General features: G+C 44.7%; 1 protein-coding gene across 1 annotated transcript in view; it reads left to right on the top strand.

The window, feature by feature from the left end:
• The window catches only part of FER1L6 (fer-1 like family member 6), a 165,328-nt gene that overhangs the window by 82,620 nt on the left and 62,108 nt on the right, over nt 1-20,600 (top strand). Inside the window, exons 18-21 of the mRNA XM_020891147.2 lie at nt 1,374-1,526; nt 8,677-8,854; nt 12,257-12,381; nt 19,322-19,456. Of these exons, the coding sequence (XP_020746806.2) occupies nt 1,374-1,526; nt 8,677-8,854; nt 12,257-12,381; nt 19,322-19,456 (591 nt within the window). The remainder of the gene's footprint in view (nt 1-1,373; nt 1,527-8,676; nt 8,855-12,256; nt 12,382-19,321; nt 19,457-20,600) is intronic.

Raw genomic sequence — 20,600 nt, 5'->3', positions numbered from 1 at the left:
ACGAAGCCTGAGTAGTCAGCAGAAATAAAAAGCATGTTCCTAAAACAAAAACAAACAGAAAAAACCACAGTTCTTAGTAGGCTCAAAAAAAGTCAAAATAAACACAAGAACTTTGATAGATTTTTAACTACGAAAACTGAAATTGAAGCTCATGTTCAGTAAAAGTTAAAACGAATCTTCTCATTTTAGTTAGTTGTAAGCCATTGTTAATCGGCTATACCCCAATACCAAAAAAGGTTTAAGCTTAAAAAAAAGGGGAAAAAAAAAGAGCAGGAAAAGGGGAAAAAAAAATTAGTTGTAAGTAATATCTTCTGGTGACAACTAGAATGAGCTTTACAAAGCCCTCATATTTGCTTCTGTTATAAAAACCAGGTTTCCTGGGGGAAGGTTTTGGGGAGATTTATGGCTTCTGTTGTTCTTGAAAGTTGTTTTTCTTGTTGCAAATCAGTCATTCCCAGGAAGCATAAAAAACCCTGAGACAGTCACTTTGGAATGCAGGCATTTTAATAAGCACCCAGAATGTTTGAAACAGGACTGTGACTAACCAACCCTGTGGCTGGAAACCCTTTGATGAGTGTCCCTGTTTCCATGTCAGGAGAGAAAGGGTACCAATTACAATCGAGGTTATGGGGCTAGAAAGAGCATCTACTTACAGTCCAAGGATGTCAAAAGCTAGTTTAGGACAATACACCTCCCTTTAGTTTTGAAAGCTATGTTGGCTCAGAAATGTGCATTTTAAACATTCGCAATGTAATAGGTCTCTTGGCAGGGAATTCTGCAATTCTTATCTTGATTAGCTCAACTTTAAATTCTAATTTTCCACACAATTTAGTGCAGTTTCTCCTGAATAAACACCTAAAATGGAGTGAAAATACTTAACAATCATATTTTAGGTATAAAGTCCCTTGTAAAGTTGTTTTTCCTTCCTGAAGATGGAAAGACATCCAAGGACATTCATGGCTTTTTGTTTTTGTTTTTTCATCTGAATGTTCTGGAAATGTTACCGGGCTCCTAGGAGGTCCACTGCTTGAAACTAAATTGTGCTTACAAGAGTGCAAAGAAAAAATTCCATGGGAAAGTGTAGAAAGTGTTTGTTCTGCAGATGGAGAAAAGTAGGCGAGCAAAGATGCCGAGTCATGGGTCTGACTTGTGTATGGTCAAAGTGTGATGAGCAGTTTGGCATATGGGGTTTCTGTGACCTAAGACTTCCTTAAAGAAGCCACACTTAACTTGCTTGGTTGCACAGGTGTCTCAGTACCCAGACAGTGTAAGTCACAGAACTTTTGCAGAAGGGGGTTGTGTCGGGACAGGAGAACCCTGGAAATGCCTATGTAAATACCCACCTATCGCACCCACCCCCTCTGCCCCGACAGCCACAGCACACCATCCCTGATGTCTTCATCTGGATGCTGAGCAACAACAAGAGGGTGGCATATGCCCGCATCGCCGCCAAGGACCTGCTCTATTCCCCCATCAGGGACCAGATGGGTCAACACTGCGGGAAGATCAAAACTCATTTCCTCAAAGTAAGTCTGTGCTATTTTTTACTCAAAGACAGGAAATCTCTGTTTTTCCTGGGTTATGCAGAATTCCTAGTATGTGTCCAGATTTATGACTCAACCCTAAGACTTTCAAAAATCCGAGGACAGCTAGAACATCTTGCCCCCTCTTGATTCAAGTTATGTTTAAGTAGACCATCCTAATATTTTCCCATTTTTCCTTTTTTTTTTTTTACTTTAAATCTAGTGGACGTATCCTAAAGGTTATTTAAATTTTACTTCTTTGATTACTGGGCAGAATGAACATTTTTCTGTTAGTTTCCTCTCTACTTTTTCTCTTGGGTAATTTATCCACAGCATCATCTCACAAGTTCATCTATATCTTTAAAATAGATTGCAAAGAAAATTACAAGAGGAGAGGCTGATAGTCCACAGAACTAGTTCAGGATTCCTGATGGCTTTACATTGTAGAAGCATGATAGTCTTTTCATCTTGGGTCCCTGCACCCTTCGGGGGTTATAGGCACAATCTCTGGATAGATTCTACTGTCTTTAAATCAAGATTTAAGGCTTTCCTGGAGACCTTGCATATTTTAGTTCTACTACAAAGAAATTTCTTTCCTGGAAGTGGACTTGAGCAAACATGGAGAACGAGTGGACCCAAAGGCTGTGTGCATGCGTGCCAATTTGCTTCAGTTGTGTTCGACTCTTTGCAACCCCATGGACATAGCCCTCCAGGCTCTTCTGTCCATGGGATTTTCTAGGCAAGAATACCAGAGTGGGTTGTCATCTCCTTCTCCAGGGGATCTTCCCGACCCAGGGACCAAACCCGCATTTCTTGCATCTCTTGCATTGGCAGGCGGGTTCTATACCACTGAGCCACCTGGGAAGCCCTGAGCCCGAGTTGCTGCTGCTGCTAAGTCGCTTCAGTCGTGTCTGACTCTGTGCGACCCCATAGACGGCAGCCCACCAGGCTCCGCCATCCCTGGCAAGAACACTGAGCCCGAGCTGGGGGAATATTAATCAAGAGGAAACAAAACTATGTCATCTGAAGACATAGCGAGGGAACAGTAAATCTGGAAAGGCCGCCAGGATTCTGTGGTTCCTGTCCCAAGATCTTTCTTTCTCCCTAATTTAATATTCACAATGCTATTAAAAATGCTGGAACAGAATTTGCAAAGCTCAGCCCAATCCACCACCCAGAGTTGTTCTCTCACTTCTGTCTCGGAAAAGGACACTCATTACCCAAAGCAGGCTTTTCCTATGAGAGGAGCTGGATGCACTTGCCAGAGGGGGGCGCCCAATCTTTTTTTTCTTTTCTCCCTGGGACTCGTGTCAATGCTGAGTCCACCTCTTCTCAGTCTTGTTTCCGCCTCTATCCTGGCTTCTGCTCCACAGCTCTGAGTCCCATCTCTTCTTTTCAGGCCTCTAGCTTTCCATTTAGCTTTTCCTTTATTGTTGTTCAGCCTCTCAGTCGTATCAGACTCTTGTGACCCTATGGACTGCAGCATGCCAGGATTCCCTGTCCTTCACCATCTCCTGGAGTTTGCTCAAATTCATGTCCATTGAGCTGGTGATGCTTTTCCCAGGGTGCAGCAGAAAGTGGTAGCTGCAGACATCCTGCCGGGTCCTGCCACAGAGTGAAGTCTCTACAAAGCAAACATTTCTTTCTCTTACTAATACTGATGGGCTAACTTCAACACAGTTTGTGTGAATGACCATCCTTCTTCCCTTTTTCTGACTGGCCATGATTACCCTTTTTTGTAAGCCAGTTGGCATTTCACCAGGACCCTGGAGGGAGGTGGGTGGGTTATGGGAGAAGCTCAGACTTTAGCATTCTGTCTTGCAAAACTTGAACACACTGGTGATCATATTTTTCTGTTTTTTATTTTTCTTTCCCTCCCTGCCTTGCCAAGCTATTAATAAAAGGAAAGAAGTTGATTTGGTTGGTCAGACTTTGGGAGCACATGAAAGAAAAGAGATTGGGGAAGGGGGAGTAGGGGAGACACAGCCCAGGCTGCAGATGTACATGAAATTAAATGTGGGATGTTGCTTCTATGAGTGCCTGAAAAGGTGCTCAATGATGTTGCGTGAGTTACAACTGGATTTCTAAGTGAGAGACTGCATTGTCTTGCAAGCAAGTTCAATGTGCGTATTTTTAAAAATTTATGTATTTAATTAGTTTTTGGCTTTTCTGGGTCATTGTTGTGCCAAGTCGTGTCTGACTCTTTGCGACTCCATGGACTGTAGCCTGCCAGGCTCCTTTGTCCTTGGGGTTATACAAGCAAGAATACTGGAGTGGGTTGCCATTTCTTTCTCCAGGGGATCTTCCCAACCCAGGAATCAGACCCAGGTCTCCCGCATTGCAGGTGAATTCTTCACCATCTGAGCCACCGGAAGAGTCTTTGTTGCCGTGTGAGCTTTTCTCTAGTTGCGGAGGCCGGGGCTTCTCTCTGGTTACGGTGCGCCGCCTTCTCATTGTGGTGGCCTCTCTTGGTGCAGGGCCCGGGCTTTAGGGCACTACCAACGGCCTTCCGTAGTTCCTGTAGTCGTGGCTCTTGGACTCCAGAGCACTGGCTCAGAGGTTGTGGAGCACGGGCACAGTTGCTCCATGACATGTGGGATCTCCCCAGACCAGGGACTAAACCCGCGTCTCCTGGATTGGCAGGTGGATTCTTTACCACTGAGCCACCAGGGAATTTTTAAAAAGATGTATAACCTAGAAAATTTAGGCACACAGCCATGGTCCTTGTATAACAGCACAAGATATTGGCTGAGTGTTAGGTTCTAACCATGATTCACACATACAGGTTGTTTTCAGAGCAGCAAAGATGTAGGATGTTTCGTGGTTTTGTTTTAAGAAGCAAGGGATATCAGTCTGGCTTGAGGCAATGCAATACAGTAAATGAAGAGTCTTGCTACTGCTTGGAACAGTGGTCCATAGATCAGCAGGATTGGCACTAATAGGGAGAAATGCAGAATCTCAAATCCTACCCCACATCTTCGGAGTCAGAATTTGCATTCTACCAGATGTCCAGGCAACTCACATGCATGGGTACACATATCAGTATTGGAGGAGGGCTAAGAGGACGGGCTCTGGAGCCAGGTGGAGCAGGGTTAAGTCTTGGCTCTATTCCTGCCTTGCTCTGTGATGTTGGACAATTGTCTTAACCTCTCTGAACCTTCACTTCCTCATCTTTAAAATACACAGAATGAAAGAATTTGTTTTATAGTCATCATAAAGATGAATGATAACCTATGGCTTGTTAATAGTATGCAAGTAATGAGGACTGATGCTGAAGCTGAAACTCCAATACTTTGGCCACCTCATGCGAAGAGTTGACTCATTGGAAAAGACCCTGATGCTGGGAGGGATTGGGGGCAGGAGGAGAAGGGGACAACAGAGGATGAGATGGCTGGATAGCATCACTGACTCGATGGGCATGAGTTTGAGTAAACTCTGGGAGTTTGTGATGGACAGGGAGGCCTGGCGTGCTGCGATTCATGGGGTCGCAAAGAGTCAGACATGACTGAGCGACTGAACTGAACTGAATAGGACCTTCTGTGTGTAGGAACATCCAACCAGGGCCTGGGACAATGTAAGTGCTCAGCACATGTGAAATATTATCATTAGACCAAGAAACAGAGAATTCAACAAATATTTACTGAGTGCTTCCTGGGTACAAAGTACTCTTTTAGGCATTGAGGACATCACTGTGATATGACAGAAATCCTGCTGTTGTGAGTTGAAGGCCTGTGATAGATCCAAATGGCAGATTTTTTTGGTTGCTTTTATGACAACAAAATAACCGTAGGCTCTCAATAGCTATTTGTTGAACAAGTGCTTAGCACATTTTAACTATTACCATTATTACTGTGGGCTTCCCTGGCAGCTCAGTGGTAAAGAATCCGCCTGCTCTGTAAGAGATGCAGGTTTGATCCCTGGACCAGGAAGATCCCCTGGAGAAGGAAATGACATCCCACTCCTGTATTCTTGGCTGGGAAATCCCGTGGACAGAGGATCCTGGCGGTCTACAGACCATGGGGTCGCAAAGAGTCAAGCAACAATAATAATTATTATTGTAGAAGTGGTGAATGGAGAGTTATTTGTCTTATAATTTTAAAAATTCTGAGTTGCAATTATGGTTCTCTTTATTAACAGCAAAATGACCTTATTTGTCTTTTTGAAGCTGGATAAACAATGACATCCCACTCCCTAAAGAATAAAATCTAAACTCCTCCATATATTCCACAGGATCCTGTAGCCTCGTCTGTGTCATTCTCTGTTCCAGTTCTTTCTTTCTTTCTTCATTTATTTGTATTAGTTGGAGGCTAATTACTTTATAATATTGTAGTGGTTTTTGCCATACAATGACATGAATCAGCCATGGATTTACATGCGTTCTCCATCCTGAACCCCCCAGCCCTTTCTTTGCTGAAAGCTTTCAGCAGATCCATCCCTGGCATAGAGTACGCACTCAGTAAACTTCAGCCCTTAGCACCACTCTTAGTTCCTGCCCTTGTAGCTTTGTTCAGGCACTTTCCTCTTCCTGGGATGCTTTCTCTATGATCCATCCCCAAAGTACTTTTTAAAACCCACTGGAATATGTGAGTCTTTTTTTCCCTTCCAGTTTTATTGAGCTATAATTGACATAGAGCACTGTATAAGTTTAAGGCATACAGCATAATGATTTGACTTATATATATTTTGAAATGATTATCACAATAAGTTTAGTGAACATCCATCACCTCATATAGATACAGAATTAAAGAAATAAAAAAATTTCTTTCTATGATGAGAATTCTTATGATTTATTCTCTTAACTTTTTCATATGTAACACAGCAGTACTGTTCATTGTATTTATCATGTTATACATTACATCCCTAGTATTTATTTATCTTTAACTGGAAGTTTGTATCCTTTCACCTTCATCCAATCCCCCTCACATACCTCCTGCCTCTGGTAACCATAAATCTGGTGTCTTTTAATTTTTTTTATTATGTACATATGTATTTATTTGACTGTGCAGGGTCTTCATTGCTTTGCACAGACTTCTCAATGAAGTGGTTTCTCGTGTTGTGGAGAACAGGCTGTAGGCACATGGGCTTCAGGAGTTACAGCAAGCGGGCTCAGTAGTTGTGACTTTTGCACTCAGTTGCTCTGAGGCCTGTGGAATCTTCCCAGACCAGGGATCGAACCTGTGTACCCTGCATTGGCAGGCAGATTCTTATCCACTGTGCCACCAGGGAAGTCCTAATCTCTTTTTCTCTGTTTGTTTTTGAAGTATAATTGACCTACAATACTATGCTAGCTTCTGTAACACAACGTAATGATTTGATATTTCTGTACATTTCAAAATGGTCACTATGCTAAGTCTAGTTATGATATGTCACCATACAAAGGTATGGAATATGAGAGTCTTAAAGAAAGTGTGGAAATGCCTGCTGCTGCTTCTCTGGTCCAATGGCATCTTCTCTCTTGGAGACATACACTTGACTTTGTATATGAGTAAGTGAATGCAGGGCAGCCTCCTTGTCTAGATGTGAGCTCTTGAAAGAGAGACCCAGGACTATGTCTCAGTCTTTGTGATGCCCTTCTGGCCCTGCTCCCTCTGCAAGGTCTGGTGACACTTGGTGGCAGTTGCTGAATTGGGTTGCTTAGAATCTTCCTGGGGAAACTCACAGAGAAAGATAGGAAGGCAGGCGAACAACCAGGTGCAACTTGGGTTCTGGGACTTTCCATGAGTGCCTGGGAAATTGTCAGAGCGAGTGGTAGCCTCTTCTAGTGGGATTTTGTGGCTCTTGAGGGGAAGGAAGTGGTACAGAAGAAAGGGAAATTGTGTATTGATGGGAATGCCCGAGAAACAGAGAGGCACTTAGAAGAGTCAACACAGCCTGGAGAGGCGGCCACTTCCAGAATGCAAGTCTGGCTGGAAGTACTGAAGGCAGCCGAGTCCGGGGCCTGGGACTCCCTAGATGGGATGTTGGTGATGGTTTAGTCACTCAGTCATGTCTGACTCTTTGCCACCTCATGGACTGTAGCCCGCCAGGCTCCTCTGTCCATGGGAGTCTACAGGCAGGAATACTAGAGGGGGGTTGCCATTTCTTTCTCCAGGGGTTTCCCGACCCAAGGGGTCCCCTAATCCCGGTGGCAGAGAAATAGAGAAGCCCCTCTACACTGAGCTGTTGTCCTTTGCATGCTGAGCACACGTGCGCCATCCACAACATGTATATTGTGTGTACACACCACTCAGACTAGGACACACATAAACATACAAATCCAAACAAACATAAACATAAATATTATACAAATCTGAGTACATTCAAAGGAGGGAAAACAGGGTAGTGAGGGAATTTGAAATCACACTGTGTGAAGAAGAGGTGAAGGAAGGAGAGGTGTCCGGCCAGGTAGAAAGGGTGTGATAAGGCAGGCAGGTTCCTAAAAACCCACAGGGGTCTGACCTATGGAATGAGTGTCTGAGTTCTTCTGAATGAAGCAGAGAGGCAGAGGTTATGGCTGAAATTCTGGGCTATTGGAAGCTCTGAGAAGAGAGATTTCAGCTCAGTGTGGGGTGAGGCAGGCTGTGTGGGTTCACAGTCCAGAGCCCAGATCTGATTTCATCTCCCCTGATTCAAGTCCTGGCTCTGTCACTGAAAAGCTGAGTGATCTCAGCTGCTAGAAATAGCTTACCTGAGTAACCCAAAAGATTCAGATCAGCTAGTCAGTTAATTGGATCCAGGGCACTTTCTTCATGAATGATGCATAAACCAATGATGGATACAAAGAGCTTTGCTATGTCTGTTGATGTGTGGTTACTAAGACATTGAAGATTTTCAGTAAAATGAATACTCTTTCAGTTAAAAAAAAAAAAGAGCTGTATTATCTTAGGAAGTTGTTATAGTTAGCCTTTCTGAGCCTGAGTTTCCTTATCTCTAAAATAGAGACAATAACTACACCTACCTGTTAGGTTTAAATGATCCAGGGCTTGGAAGTGCTTCATGCAAGGCCTGTTTAAGCTTCAGGGCCCATTAAACCTGGGTTCTTCTCTAAGATCATGTGTTGTGCCAACTAGGGTCATTGGTCTCATTTTGATACAAGCCCCAGGGAAGGAGCTCAAAGAGTGAGGCCAATTTGGTTCCTACTAATGAGGCAATCTTCCTTGTAACCTTTCCCCAGCTTCCTGGAAAACGGCCGGCTGGTTGGTCGGTACAAGCAAAAATTGATGTGTACCTGTGGCTGGGCTCCACCAAACACTCTAGTGCCATTTTGAACAACCTGCCAGCAGGCTATGAAGCAGAAATGTCCTCCAAAGGGGCTGGCACCCATCAACCACCAGACAACCTGCTCTACCAAGGTATGATGCCCACTGGGCCAAGAGGGTCATGAGCTGTCTCTGGTGGGTTTCTGAGAAAACAGTAAGGAGGGGTGACATGCATGAGTTGCTTGCACAGGGTCAACTTATTTGCCTCTTTTAATACAATATCTAAATTTTCTTTTTGACCTTCCAATGTCCATTTAGAAACAATGAAGTCTTTAAGCATATCTGGAGTAAACATGTTTCTGTTAATAAAGTGTAATATGAGCTTCTTTGTAGGTGGATGACATAGATTGAGTTTGTATTTTAAGCAAAAGATGTTGTTTAAAGAAACATCAGTAAGTTCTTGTACTCATAGGATCTGTGGAATTAAAGCAGATTTCCTTTTGCATGGTATTGGGGTTTTGACCCAAAAAGAACAGGCATTTACGTTTTCCAGTAGTGACCCAATAGGAACTAGTATCATTGGGGTCACTCATGTTTCTCTACTTTGGTTCTTTACTTGGCTACTTTTAGAAATTCAGCATGGTTTATGTAATCCCTTCTTCTATATAGATATTTTCAATGAGTTCCATCATGTTTACATTTTCACATAATTCTTTTCCATTTTTTTAATGTGGTGAAAGTCACATAATATAAAACACGATTTTTATCATATTTAACTGTACAGTTCAGTGGCAAGGGCTTCCCAGGTGGCTCAGAGGTAAGGAATCTGCCACCAACGTAGGAGACACAAGAGACAGGGGTTCAACCCCTGGTTTGGGAAGATCCCCTGGAGGAGGAAATAGCAGCCCACTCCAGTATTCTTGCCTGGAAAATCCCATGGACAGAGGAGCATGGCGGGCTATAGTACATGGGGTCGCAAAGAGTTGGACATGACTGAGTGAGTAACATTTTCACTTACCCAGCGAGTAAACTATCTCCAAACTCTTCTTTCTTTCCATTGCTTCCCATCTTGTCTTTAGAGAGTTTTCATCTTTGGATGAAAACATCCACATCAAGTTATCTTTTTATTTTTATAGACTTTTTACTTTATAGACTATCTCTAGAGACCCAAAGTACCTGGACTTATTTGCTGTCCCAGCTCTGCACAATTCAGAGGAGAGGAGAGATTTTCCCCAAACCTTTCTGATCCTCTGAAGCATGTTCTTTTCACAGGATGCCCTAATAAACTCTCTCTGCTGTACCTTGACATTGATGGCTTTGGCCGCCTTCCACACCTCCTGGAGAATTTGGTCTCTTCATTCATTTAATGCTTCAGAACATATCCATTCAACCAATAATACCAATAATTAGTTTGCCCCTGCATATGGAAGGCACGGTGGGAGAACTCGTGAGGGGATGTAGAGCTGAGTGAGAGGTGATTCTGGCCCTCTGAGGGGGCCATCAGACGTGTCTTTAATAACCACACATGGAAAGTGAGCCATAGCCCAGAGGTGGACCAAGTATGAAAGCAAAGAGGAAGCCGACTTTACTAGTCTAAGGAACAGAGCTGGTAAGACTCAAGGTTTCAGGAAAACAAAAACCTAGACTAAGTCCATGTCGCCCCTGGAGTTGTGCACTGTCCTGTCTATGTGGCTGCATTGGGAGCTCTGCTAACATTCTGGGGTTTAGGCATTTCGGGGGGAGCTGGTGGACGTTCTCAGGGATGAGCCATTCTCAAGTTCACTCCCAGCTGAGAGATGTGCCCACTGCTGTAGCCTATTAAGGAACACGTGGGCTCTCTCTTGACATACCCCAGTCAGGAAATTCCTAAACCATCCGCTGAACATTTCTTTGTTTACTGTGCCTTTTAAGGAGCTCTGTTGTGTAAGAGAGTTAAAGGGAACAAATGAATATAAAAAACAAGAGAGGCCATGTGTCAAGGATCCTTAAGTTCATGGACCAAGGAATATGATTAAGTCACCTCCTCCTTGGGGTTCCCCTGCCGTCCCCTGGTCTGCCTGCCCCCTGCCCACAGCCCTCTCTCTGTCGCCCATCCCATCAAGCAGGTGTGCTCACTCCTGCCCTTCACCTCCCATGTCCTCTGCCCATATCTCCTGCGGGACACTCAGCCCTGGCTCCTGTCACTAGAATTGATGTACGTGGCTTATCGTCTGTCTCCTCCCTGGAGCCCCCCAAGGGTGGAGGCTCTTTTAGCTGCTTTAGAATCCTCAGAGGCCAGAACTGTACCTGGTACACTGTAGGCACTCAAAATGCTAATGGCTGGCTGAATGGGTGGATGGATGGCTCAAGACTTTGTTGAGTTTATTTTTTAAAAGCTTTTTATTTTATATTGGACTATTGGGTTCCCCAAGTGGCAGTAGTGGTAAAGAACTTGTCTGCCAATGCAGGAGACATAAGAGACATGGATTCGGTCCTTGGGTTGGGAAGATCCCCTGGAAGAGGGCATGTCAACCCACTCCAGTATTCTTACTTAGAGGATCCGATGGGCAGAGGAGCCTGGTGAGCTACAGTCCATAGGTTCATAAAGAGTCTGACACAACTAAGGCAACTTAGCACGCGCTTACGCATAGCCAATCAGCAGTGCTGTGATAGTTTCAGGTGGACAGCAAAGGGATTCAGCCATACACATGTGTGCATCCATTCTCCCCCAAATTCCCCTCCCTTACTGAGTTAATGGAAGCAAAGACAACTTGTGGAACCATCCCTTTCTTACACAAACACACACACACACACACACACACACACACACACACACCTGTACCAGTGGAAACAGGAGGCTTACTAAGAGGTAAAATATGGTACTTTATTTTTTAGTTGAAGTATAGCTGATTTACAATATTATATCATTAGGTGTACAGAGTAATGATTGAGTATTTTTGCTGAATTATATTCCATTATGTTACTGTAAGAAAATATGGCTATAATTCCTTGTGCTGCACAATATATCCTGTTGCTTAATTACCTATTTTATACATAGTAGCTTGTATTGGTTCATCCCATGGCCCTTATTTGTCCCTCCCTCTGTCCCTCTCCTCTTTGGTAACCACAAGTTTGTTTTCTATTAATATATCTGTGAATCTCTTTCCATTTTGCATAGAGATTCAAAAAACCATGATATTTCAGAAAGAGGTTCAGACTTTGTAACCTGAGAGAAATGAAATCCGGGCTCTGGCATTAGCTGTGCAAGCTTGTAAATGGATCTTAGCTTCTTTGTGAGCCATTTCCCTCATGTAGAAATTGAAGACACTGATGTGTATTTCACGAGTTGTTATGAAGATAAATCCCAAAATGTGGTGAAAGGAGCAAGGAGAATGCCTGTCTCCAAAGTACCCATGACCACGACCTCTTCCCCCATCTTCCCTGTGACCATTTCGGTCTCAGCAGCTGTCGGTGCCCATGGTCTCCCTCATCTGTCTCTGGATTTACCCACCCACTCACACTCACCATTCCTAAGAATCCCGCTAATACACACCCCTTCCCATTATTTGTCCACAGATCGGCACGTCTTTCAGCTGAGAGCTCACATGTACCAAGCCCGGGGCCTCATCGCAGCCGACAGCAACGGACTCTCAGACCCTTTTGCTAAGGTCACGTTCCTTTCCCACTGCCAGACCACAAAGGTAACCAGGGAATCTCACCTGCTTTCTCCTTGCAGCGCACTGCTGAGCCACAGCCCGCCCCAGGAAAGAAAAGAGAAAAAAAAAAAAAAAAAACAGGGCACATTGCAAATACTTGTGTCTTTAGATGTGTAGGTATTTTAGACCCAAAAACAGGGATGCAAGGAAGGACAGACATGGGTAAGGTCTACTGATCCAATATGATCTGTTGCCCTAAAGCCAAGAGGTCAAGTACTCGAAGCAAAGGCAGACTGGGGGGGGGGGAAAGAGGAATGAGGAGGGAAGGGAGCTGGCATCCTGAGCACTCCTGGGGTGATGGGCGCGATGCCCATCACAGTGGGAACGAATGAATGAGAAAACAGTGCAATCTGCACGAGGCTTGTGCAGTAGCCTCTACTGAGGGGTCTTGGTGGGGAGGAAAGCTTTCCTGCTTTGTGGTCAGGAAACTCTAGACTTTGTATTTCCAGCTGGGGGTCTAGGCACACTTTTAACCCCTCCGCAATTCAGTGTCTCCCTCTAGAAAATACTGCTTCCTGATGGATGCTATGAGGATTCAAGGAGATGGATCTATACCTGTTTCTTCTGAATTCTTCCTTTCCTGTGAACTGAGTACTGACATGTGAGAAGAGGCCCTAATCAGCACATGTCCAACAGGCTGCTTTTCTCATGAGATTGTGTTCTGTAAGGGTTTACTCTATTCTCTGAGGATTCACTGTTTTGAGGGAAGGGAGCTCAATAAAGGCTTTGCCTAACTCTGGGAGTTAAGACAGAATTAGGGCACAGAGAGCCCTGAGCTTACATTCTATTTCATCTACTCTCCAGCTGCCCTTATTCACTAAACCTCCATTTATCCTCTTAAAATAGGACTGTTGAGAAGAAGCAAAAAGTTAAGTGTACAAAGAGATTAATGAGTAGTGGCCATTCCGTTGGCTTGTATTAAGAGGGCTGACATTTCTCCCCAAGTTGAGGCCGTAACCTGGGAGACTGTGTTTTGATTTACGACACAGAGTGAGATTATCCTATGAACTAGCATCTTGTCCATTTCACCAGCGTATCTTGTCCATTTCACCAGCGCCAGAGGAGTGAGGAGTGCTTGCTCTGTGCCAGCTCCCAGGCTGGGCTCAGAGGAGCTGGGGCACCAGACTCTGAGCTTGCACAGTGTAGGATCCGGGTGTGGGGCTGGGCAGTCCTTTGGCAGATGAGTTGGCTGCACTGTGTTAAAGCCATGGTACTGGGCTCCAAGAGCCACATGGATAGAGGGGTTGGTTCTGCCTAGAAGGGAAGCCAGGGGAGACCTAAGAAGGAAGGTGATTTCATCCTCATTTAGTGAATAATCATGAAAACCTGAAGATTTCAGACTCCTTTCTCTTCCCTGTGTTTTGAGAGGCAATACGTAGTGTGGCGATTAGGAGTATAGACTCTAAAGCCCTTGATTAAATGCAGGAGGAGAAGGGGACAACAGAGGATGAGATGGTTGGATGGCATCACTGACTCGTTGGACATGAGTTTGATCAAGCTCCGGGAGTTGGTGATGGACAGGGAAGCCTGGTGTGCTGCAGTCCATGGGGTCTCAAAGAGTCAGACATGACCATGCAACTGAACTGAGAGCCCTAGTGCCTGGGTTCAAGCCTGAGCCCTTCCATTTATGAGCTATGTGACCTTAAGCAAAATCCTCTTTGTTCTGTTTCTTCATTTCTGTATTTGTTTCTGTAAAATAGGGATATTGGAATTGCCTCCCAGAGGGTGCATCACCCAGGACAGTGTCTTGTTTATAACAGCTCCTGGGTAACTGCTTATTAATATGGCCATTGAGGCTTGCCACCAGAAGCAAGGGAGATTCTCAAAAGGGGGCCCCCTGGAAGCTGTCTCTGCCTGCATAGCTTGGAGTTCCAGGTCCTCAGAGGTGATCTCAGGGCTGGGGGGTTGGGGTAGGGGGCAGGGAGTTTGAGTGAATTCCCTCAGCTGGTGTGTAATTCTCCTTCTATTTTGCATCTCTGCACAGTCTCTTCATTTGATTTAGACTCACATCTCAAAGGGCTCCCCTGGTGGCTCAGACAATAAAGAATCTGCCTGCAATGCAGGAGACACAGGTTTGAATCCTGGCTCAGGAAGATCCCCTGGAGTAGGAAGTGTCTACCCACTCCAGTATTCTTGCCTGAGAATCCCCATGGACAGAGGAGCCTGGCAGGCTACAGTCCATGGGATTGCAAAGAGTTGGACATGACTGAGTCACTAACACTTTCACTTCTTTTCCCAAAGGGACAGGTGACATTTATTTATCAAATAATCATTTGAAAGGGAAAACAGGTTCTGCTGAATCCTGGACTTTGCCTTCATACTTTTGAACCAAGTACCTAATTTTTATTAATAATAATAATAGCTGTCATTTATTGAAAACTACTTCTGTGCCAAGCACAATGCTAAGCATTTTATATGCATTTTTTTTCTACATCTAACTGCAGCCCAAAGGTTTAAGGTATTGTTAGTGTCCTTCATCTGTAGATGGGGAAGGTAAGGCTTGGAGACTCTTTAATTATTAATAGAAGATGGTAGAGCCAAGTTACGCTGGGAGTTCAACTGGTAAAGAATCTGCCTGCAATTCGGGAGACCTGGGTTTGATCCCTGGGTCAAGGTAGTCCGTGGGGTCACAAAGAGTCAGGCACAACTGAGCAACTTTCACTTTGGCTTCTCAGGTGGTTCAGACGGTAAAGTATCTGCCCGCAATGCGGGAGACCTGGGTTCAATCCCTGGGTTGGTAAGATCTCCTGGAGAAGGGCATGGCAACCCACTCCAGTATTCTTACCTGGAGAATCCCATGGACAGAGGAGCTTGGTGGGCTATAGTCCATGGGATCGCAAAGAGTCAGACACAACTGAGAAAGTAACACCTGTGAAGCCAAGATGGATACCCAAGTTGGTCCAATTCCAAAGTCATTTTGCTTAACCACTCTGCTTCCATTTTGGTAAGAAAGGGTTCCGGATTCCCTCTCCTGTTTCAATGTGTGCTGCCTCCGTGGGACTGGTCTTTGTGTGACTTGCCCAGCTCATGCGTTCTTCAAGGTGGAGAAGACTGAGGTGGGGGGCCCTACAGTCATAGCTGAGCCAGTCTACCATTCATCTGCAAGCATGTGTCTTGAATATGTTGCTCAAGGAGAACTGATTCTAAAGGGTGGGTTCTGCAGCCAGTCCTTTATAAGTGACCTTCCCAACCCAGGGATCAAACTCTCATCTCTTACATCTCCTACATTGGGAGGCTGATTTTTTACCACTGTGCCACATGGGAAGCCCCTTATATGTGACTTAATGGTACACAATAATTCAGAAAGGGAATCCAGTTATTCCAGACACCACCAAGGACATGGAACTTAGAAATCTTGTGGTGATAGAGTAAAGGGAATGAGCGACAGCTCCCAAAGAGAAAGACTTTGGGGATAGAAGGGGAGGGAGATTGCATGGCTAAGATGGAGCTTGGAGTAGAAGGACGGGGATCTTAGCAGGTGGGGAGCATGGAACCTGAGATTTCAATTAGGTGGATGCTGAGTCCTGAGGACACAGGTGGTCTCTTATTAGACACGAGTTACCCAGTGACCAAGACTGGCATGTGGTAGGTATTCAATAAATGTTCACTCATTTGTAAATGTGTGTGGCTGGGGTTGATTGGGGTGGGCAATAACAGTATTGCGTACCTACTGTATGCCAGACACTTAATACACTTTATCTTAGACAATGGTCATAACAACTCTACAAAGCAGATACTAACTCCATTGAAGTGAATGAGACTAAGGTTCAGAGGGGTTGAATCACCTGCCCAAGTAGGACATAGGCAGATGGTGAAACCAGGGCTCCATTCCAGGGGCATCTCTGAGACTAAAGCCACACTCCATCCATGACATCTCACTCCTTCTTCAAAGAGTTAAACTTCAGATCAGTTCAGTCGCTCAGTTATGTCCAGCTCTTTGCAACCCCATGGACTGCAGCACACCAGTCTTCCCTGTCCATCACCAACTCCCGGAGCTTGCTCAAACTCATGTCTATCGAGTCAGTGATGCCATCCAACCATCTCATCCTCTGTTGTCCCCTTCTCCTCCTGCGTCAAACTTAAGTGTTGCTAGAATCTCTCCAGCAATGTCATTGAACCAGTTTTTAAAGCATAACCTCTGAAGGAAGCCCCGAGGACATGAGATGAGTTGTGCTCACCTTGGCAGAGAAGTTGTTACGGAGTTCAAGCTGGCTCTGCTCACTGCATGACAGGCCAATGAATCCTAGAGATGAGGGGTTGAGGCAGGGAAGAGACTTTAATCGATGACCCAGCTGATGAGAAGATGGCAGCTATCACCTCAAAATAACCCTCTTGTCAGGGCCTGGTTGCCAGGTTCTTTCTGGATCAGAGATGGGGAGAGGCAAGGAAACAAAGTAAAAAGGCTATTCAGTCCTTGCAAATATCCCCTAGACTGTCAAGCCTCAGGCAAGGCGATGTGTTAGTTTCATTTCCTTAGAGTCCTTGCCAGGTGCAGTACTCAGGTTATGTCCCTGAAGCAAGCTATTATGTATGTTTATAATAACAAAAAAGGGCTGAAGTCAAAGAAGCAGATCCAGTGTAAATTTAAATTTAACCCTTCCCGGTTACAAAGTGGGAGAATGTACTTTTCTCAGGTGAGCCTTTCAGTACCTCTCAAAGGTGGCCACATGTCCCTTCACTCACGGGACAAGCCAATACCCACTCATTAGTTCATGCAAGTAGCTATCAAACACCCGCTCAGCACAGGATGCCATGTGATACCGAACACTGTGCCAGCACTTTGAAGGAATAGATATATAATGAATGAAAGATTGAATGCTAGCCTCTGGAATCTTACCAAGTGGCAATTATAGCCCCAAGTGCCAAGGAAGCCATCAGAACATTTCTGGAGGAAAGATGCCGTGAGAATCATAAATTGCTTTGGTATCACACTCTTGGGGGCAGCCTGCAAAAATGATCACATTTTTATTTTCAAAAGCAACCTGAACACACATGGTTATTGTGATGTCAGTCACCTTCACAGGGGAACTTAGCATTGCAATGCCGTAACTTCTGTTTGTGAGTTGGTGAAAGCCATTCTTTTCCTGTCCAAAGAATTAAGATTTTCTCTGGAATGTAATGCTCAAAACCTCACTGTGTGAGAGGCATAAAATACTCCAAAGGCAAAAAAGCAAGGAAGGAAGGAAGTTGTGGAATGCGTGATATTTTTATGGCTCACATAAAAAAGAGCAATAAAAATATTATTTCGTGATCACAGTGCAAATGATTTAAGGCCGTGACTTGAAATTGCTCTTGATGTAAAACTCTGAGATGACAGTTTTATTTGGACCTTGGAGCCTAAGCAGTTAGTTAGTTCAGGCCAGAGCTCTCTCTAATCCCTCCTGGAGAGAGTAGCGCACAGTGGAAATTTCCTCAGGACCCAGCAGCCGCTGTGTGGTCTGCATTTATGCTGTGAAATTGTCCATTTGCCTGCACAGCTTGGGAGGCTGTGACTGTGGCCTCTTTCCAGTACTAACATATGAATATGACAGTTTTTGCCTAGTTGCAAAGTCCACCCATCCTGCAAGCAGCCTTAGCTTCTAGCTCTGTGAAACTGGCATGCTTCCGAACAGCCAGTAAAGTAGAGGATGCAAGTCCGTCACATCCTACCTTCTAAAGGTACTCCTTGAATGGCCTGGCGGGGAGCTCTGAGCCACTTCTAGGTGAGACATTCATGGTTCTGGACAAATTATGTAGTTTGGTTGTCCTTTGGTTTCCCATCTGCATAATGGGTGCAGCTAATTTCCACTGTCGCAATTTGCTATGGAGGAAAGAATGATGTCATGCAAAATGGTGAGGATTATTTTGAAGACCCTAGTCAGATTAAGTAGCCAACAGCAGTAGAATTCCACTGGAATATTGAGAATCTGCTTTTGAGTATTTGATGATGCAATTTTATTTGTTAACAAATGAAGCATCACTAAATCTCCCTCATCCTCAGTTTAGGCTTTCACTGGGCTCCCCAGGTGGCACAGTGGTAAAAGTATCTGTCTGCCAGTGCAGGAGATGCAAGAGACATAGGTTTGATCCCTGAGTTGGGAAGATCCCCCACAGGAGGAAATGGCAACCCACTTCAGTATTCTTGCTTGGAAAATTCCATGGACAGAGGAGCCTGGCAGACATGGGTTTACAAAGAACTGGACATGACAGTACAACAACAACCAAATGGAGATGATATTAGCATTTACTTGGTGAGGATGGCTGAAGTTAGCAGTTTGGGCCAAAGGATCCAGGTTAAATCCTGGTTCTGCCACGTGCTTACTCTGGACAAGTGAGCATTGGTTTCTATTTCCACCTCCCAGAATTGTTGGGAAGTTTGCACAAGACAGTGTATGTGACTCACCGCAGCCAACACACAGTACATGCTCAATGAAAGGTAGCTGGTGTCATGATGGAAGCAAGGATTAAGCTGGAATTATGTTTGCAAATGCCTTCCCTGGTGCTCAGACGGTAAAGAGTTCTCCTGCAAAGCAGGAGACACGGGTTCAATCCCTGGGTAGAGAAGATGCCCTGGAGAAGGAAATGGCAACCCACTCCAGTATTCTTGCTTGGAGAATTCCAAGGACAGAGGAGCCTGGCAGGCTACAGCCCATGGTGTCGCAAAGAGTCAGACACAACTAAGTGACTTTCACTCACTTACACTCATGCTTGCAAATCGGTGGCAATCGGGTGGGGTACTACTCAGGAAACTTAGGTAACTCCTTCAGAGCAGGAACTCTGCCTGCCTAGCGTCCGGTACTTAGTAGTATGTTAATTTCCTTTGTTGCTTGAATGTTGAACAAGTGAGCAATGATGATAAGGATGTGTCCTCTTTACCCTTCCCAGAGCCCCCTCCGACCGATCGAATTGAATGAGTGTTGGCTTTTCTCTTGGCCCCACCTTACAGGTCATTCCCCAGACCCTGTCCCCCACCTGGAACCAGATGCTCCTGTTCAATGACCTGGTGCTGCACGGAGACCAGAAGGAGCTGGCAGAATCCCCACCCTTAGTGGTGGTGGAGCTATATGACAGCGATGCGGTGGTGAGTGTCTCAGGGCTGCGCTGACTGGGCTTCACCAGAAACACTCTGTTTTCAGCCACCTTCCTTTCTTTAACCCACCTGGGATGGTGCTTGGACGCAGTCCTCACCTGGGAAAAACACTGATTTTACAGAACTAGGGAAATCAGTGACGATCATTTGTTTTACTAAAGGTTTTTTTTTTGGCTTAGATTATCCTTTAGATTGCAATTAAAATAGGATCTGATTCACAAAAGTTCAATGAACATTCACTTCTTTAGGAATATAATTATTAAGGCAACTCACAGTTGTTCCTAGCCCTCAATGAGCTCTATATTCTATTGCTGCTAGTAAAAAAAGTCCATGCCATTTGAAAACAGTTCTTTACTGATCTCCCTGGCTAGAAGCAAATGGCTGTATTGTCACCGATTCAGCCTTGTAACTGGATCTTTATTTTGGTTGTTGCTTCCAAGCCCTGAAACAATGCGTTTATCTCCATCTCATTTCTGTTATGATGTTAGCCAAACTGCTTCCTCTCCAAAGATGTCTGTGTTCTGAAATGTTGAGCAGATTCAAAAGCTTACTGGAGGATTTTTTTTTTAATCACTAAAACAAATCTTTTTCTTTTTTAAACTAAGAAGTCTAAAGGGAAAGGCAAAGGCTTGTTTTAATGTTTTCTTTAATGTCTTTACCTCCTCTGGAGATTGCAAAAGCACAAATATATTAAGTGTAAAAGTTGTTGCAAGAAACCTTCCTAAGGCCTCTTCACCTCCTCCAAGCAACCTGGCAGCTCCAACCTTCATCCAAGGTCAGGAGGAAATTAGGATGGGAGAACTGGAGAGCATGAAGCCCCTTCTGCCTTTGGAGAAGAGGAAACAGAAGCCCAGAAAGGTCAAATGCCTTGTTCAAGGTCACAGCTGGCTGGAAGCACAGCCAGAATTTGAATTTAGCCTCCTGTGTCCACTCTTTCCTGCACAAGTGGAGTGGCCATTGTGACTGCCTTCCTTTAGACATACATATTCAGCTTCTCCTTGTCACTCTCTGGAGTCTATTCCCCCATCTGTAAGTTTGGGTATGTGGTATATTTATGGGCTTCCCCAGTGGATCACTGGTAAAGAATCCTCCTACAATGCAGGAGCCTCAGGAGACGTGGATTCAATCCCTGGGT

Source organism: Odocoileus virginianus, chromosome 15, assembly GCF_023699985.2.
Source record: "Odocoileus virginianus isolate 20LAN1187 ecotype Illinois chromosome 15, Ovbor_1.2, whole genome shotgun sequence".
Classification (NCBI taxonomy): Eukaryota; Metazoa; Chordata; class Mammalia; order Artiodactyla; family Cervidae; genus Odocoileus; species Odocoileus virginianus.
This window is presented reverse-complemented; position numbering and strand designations above follow the sequence as displayed.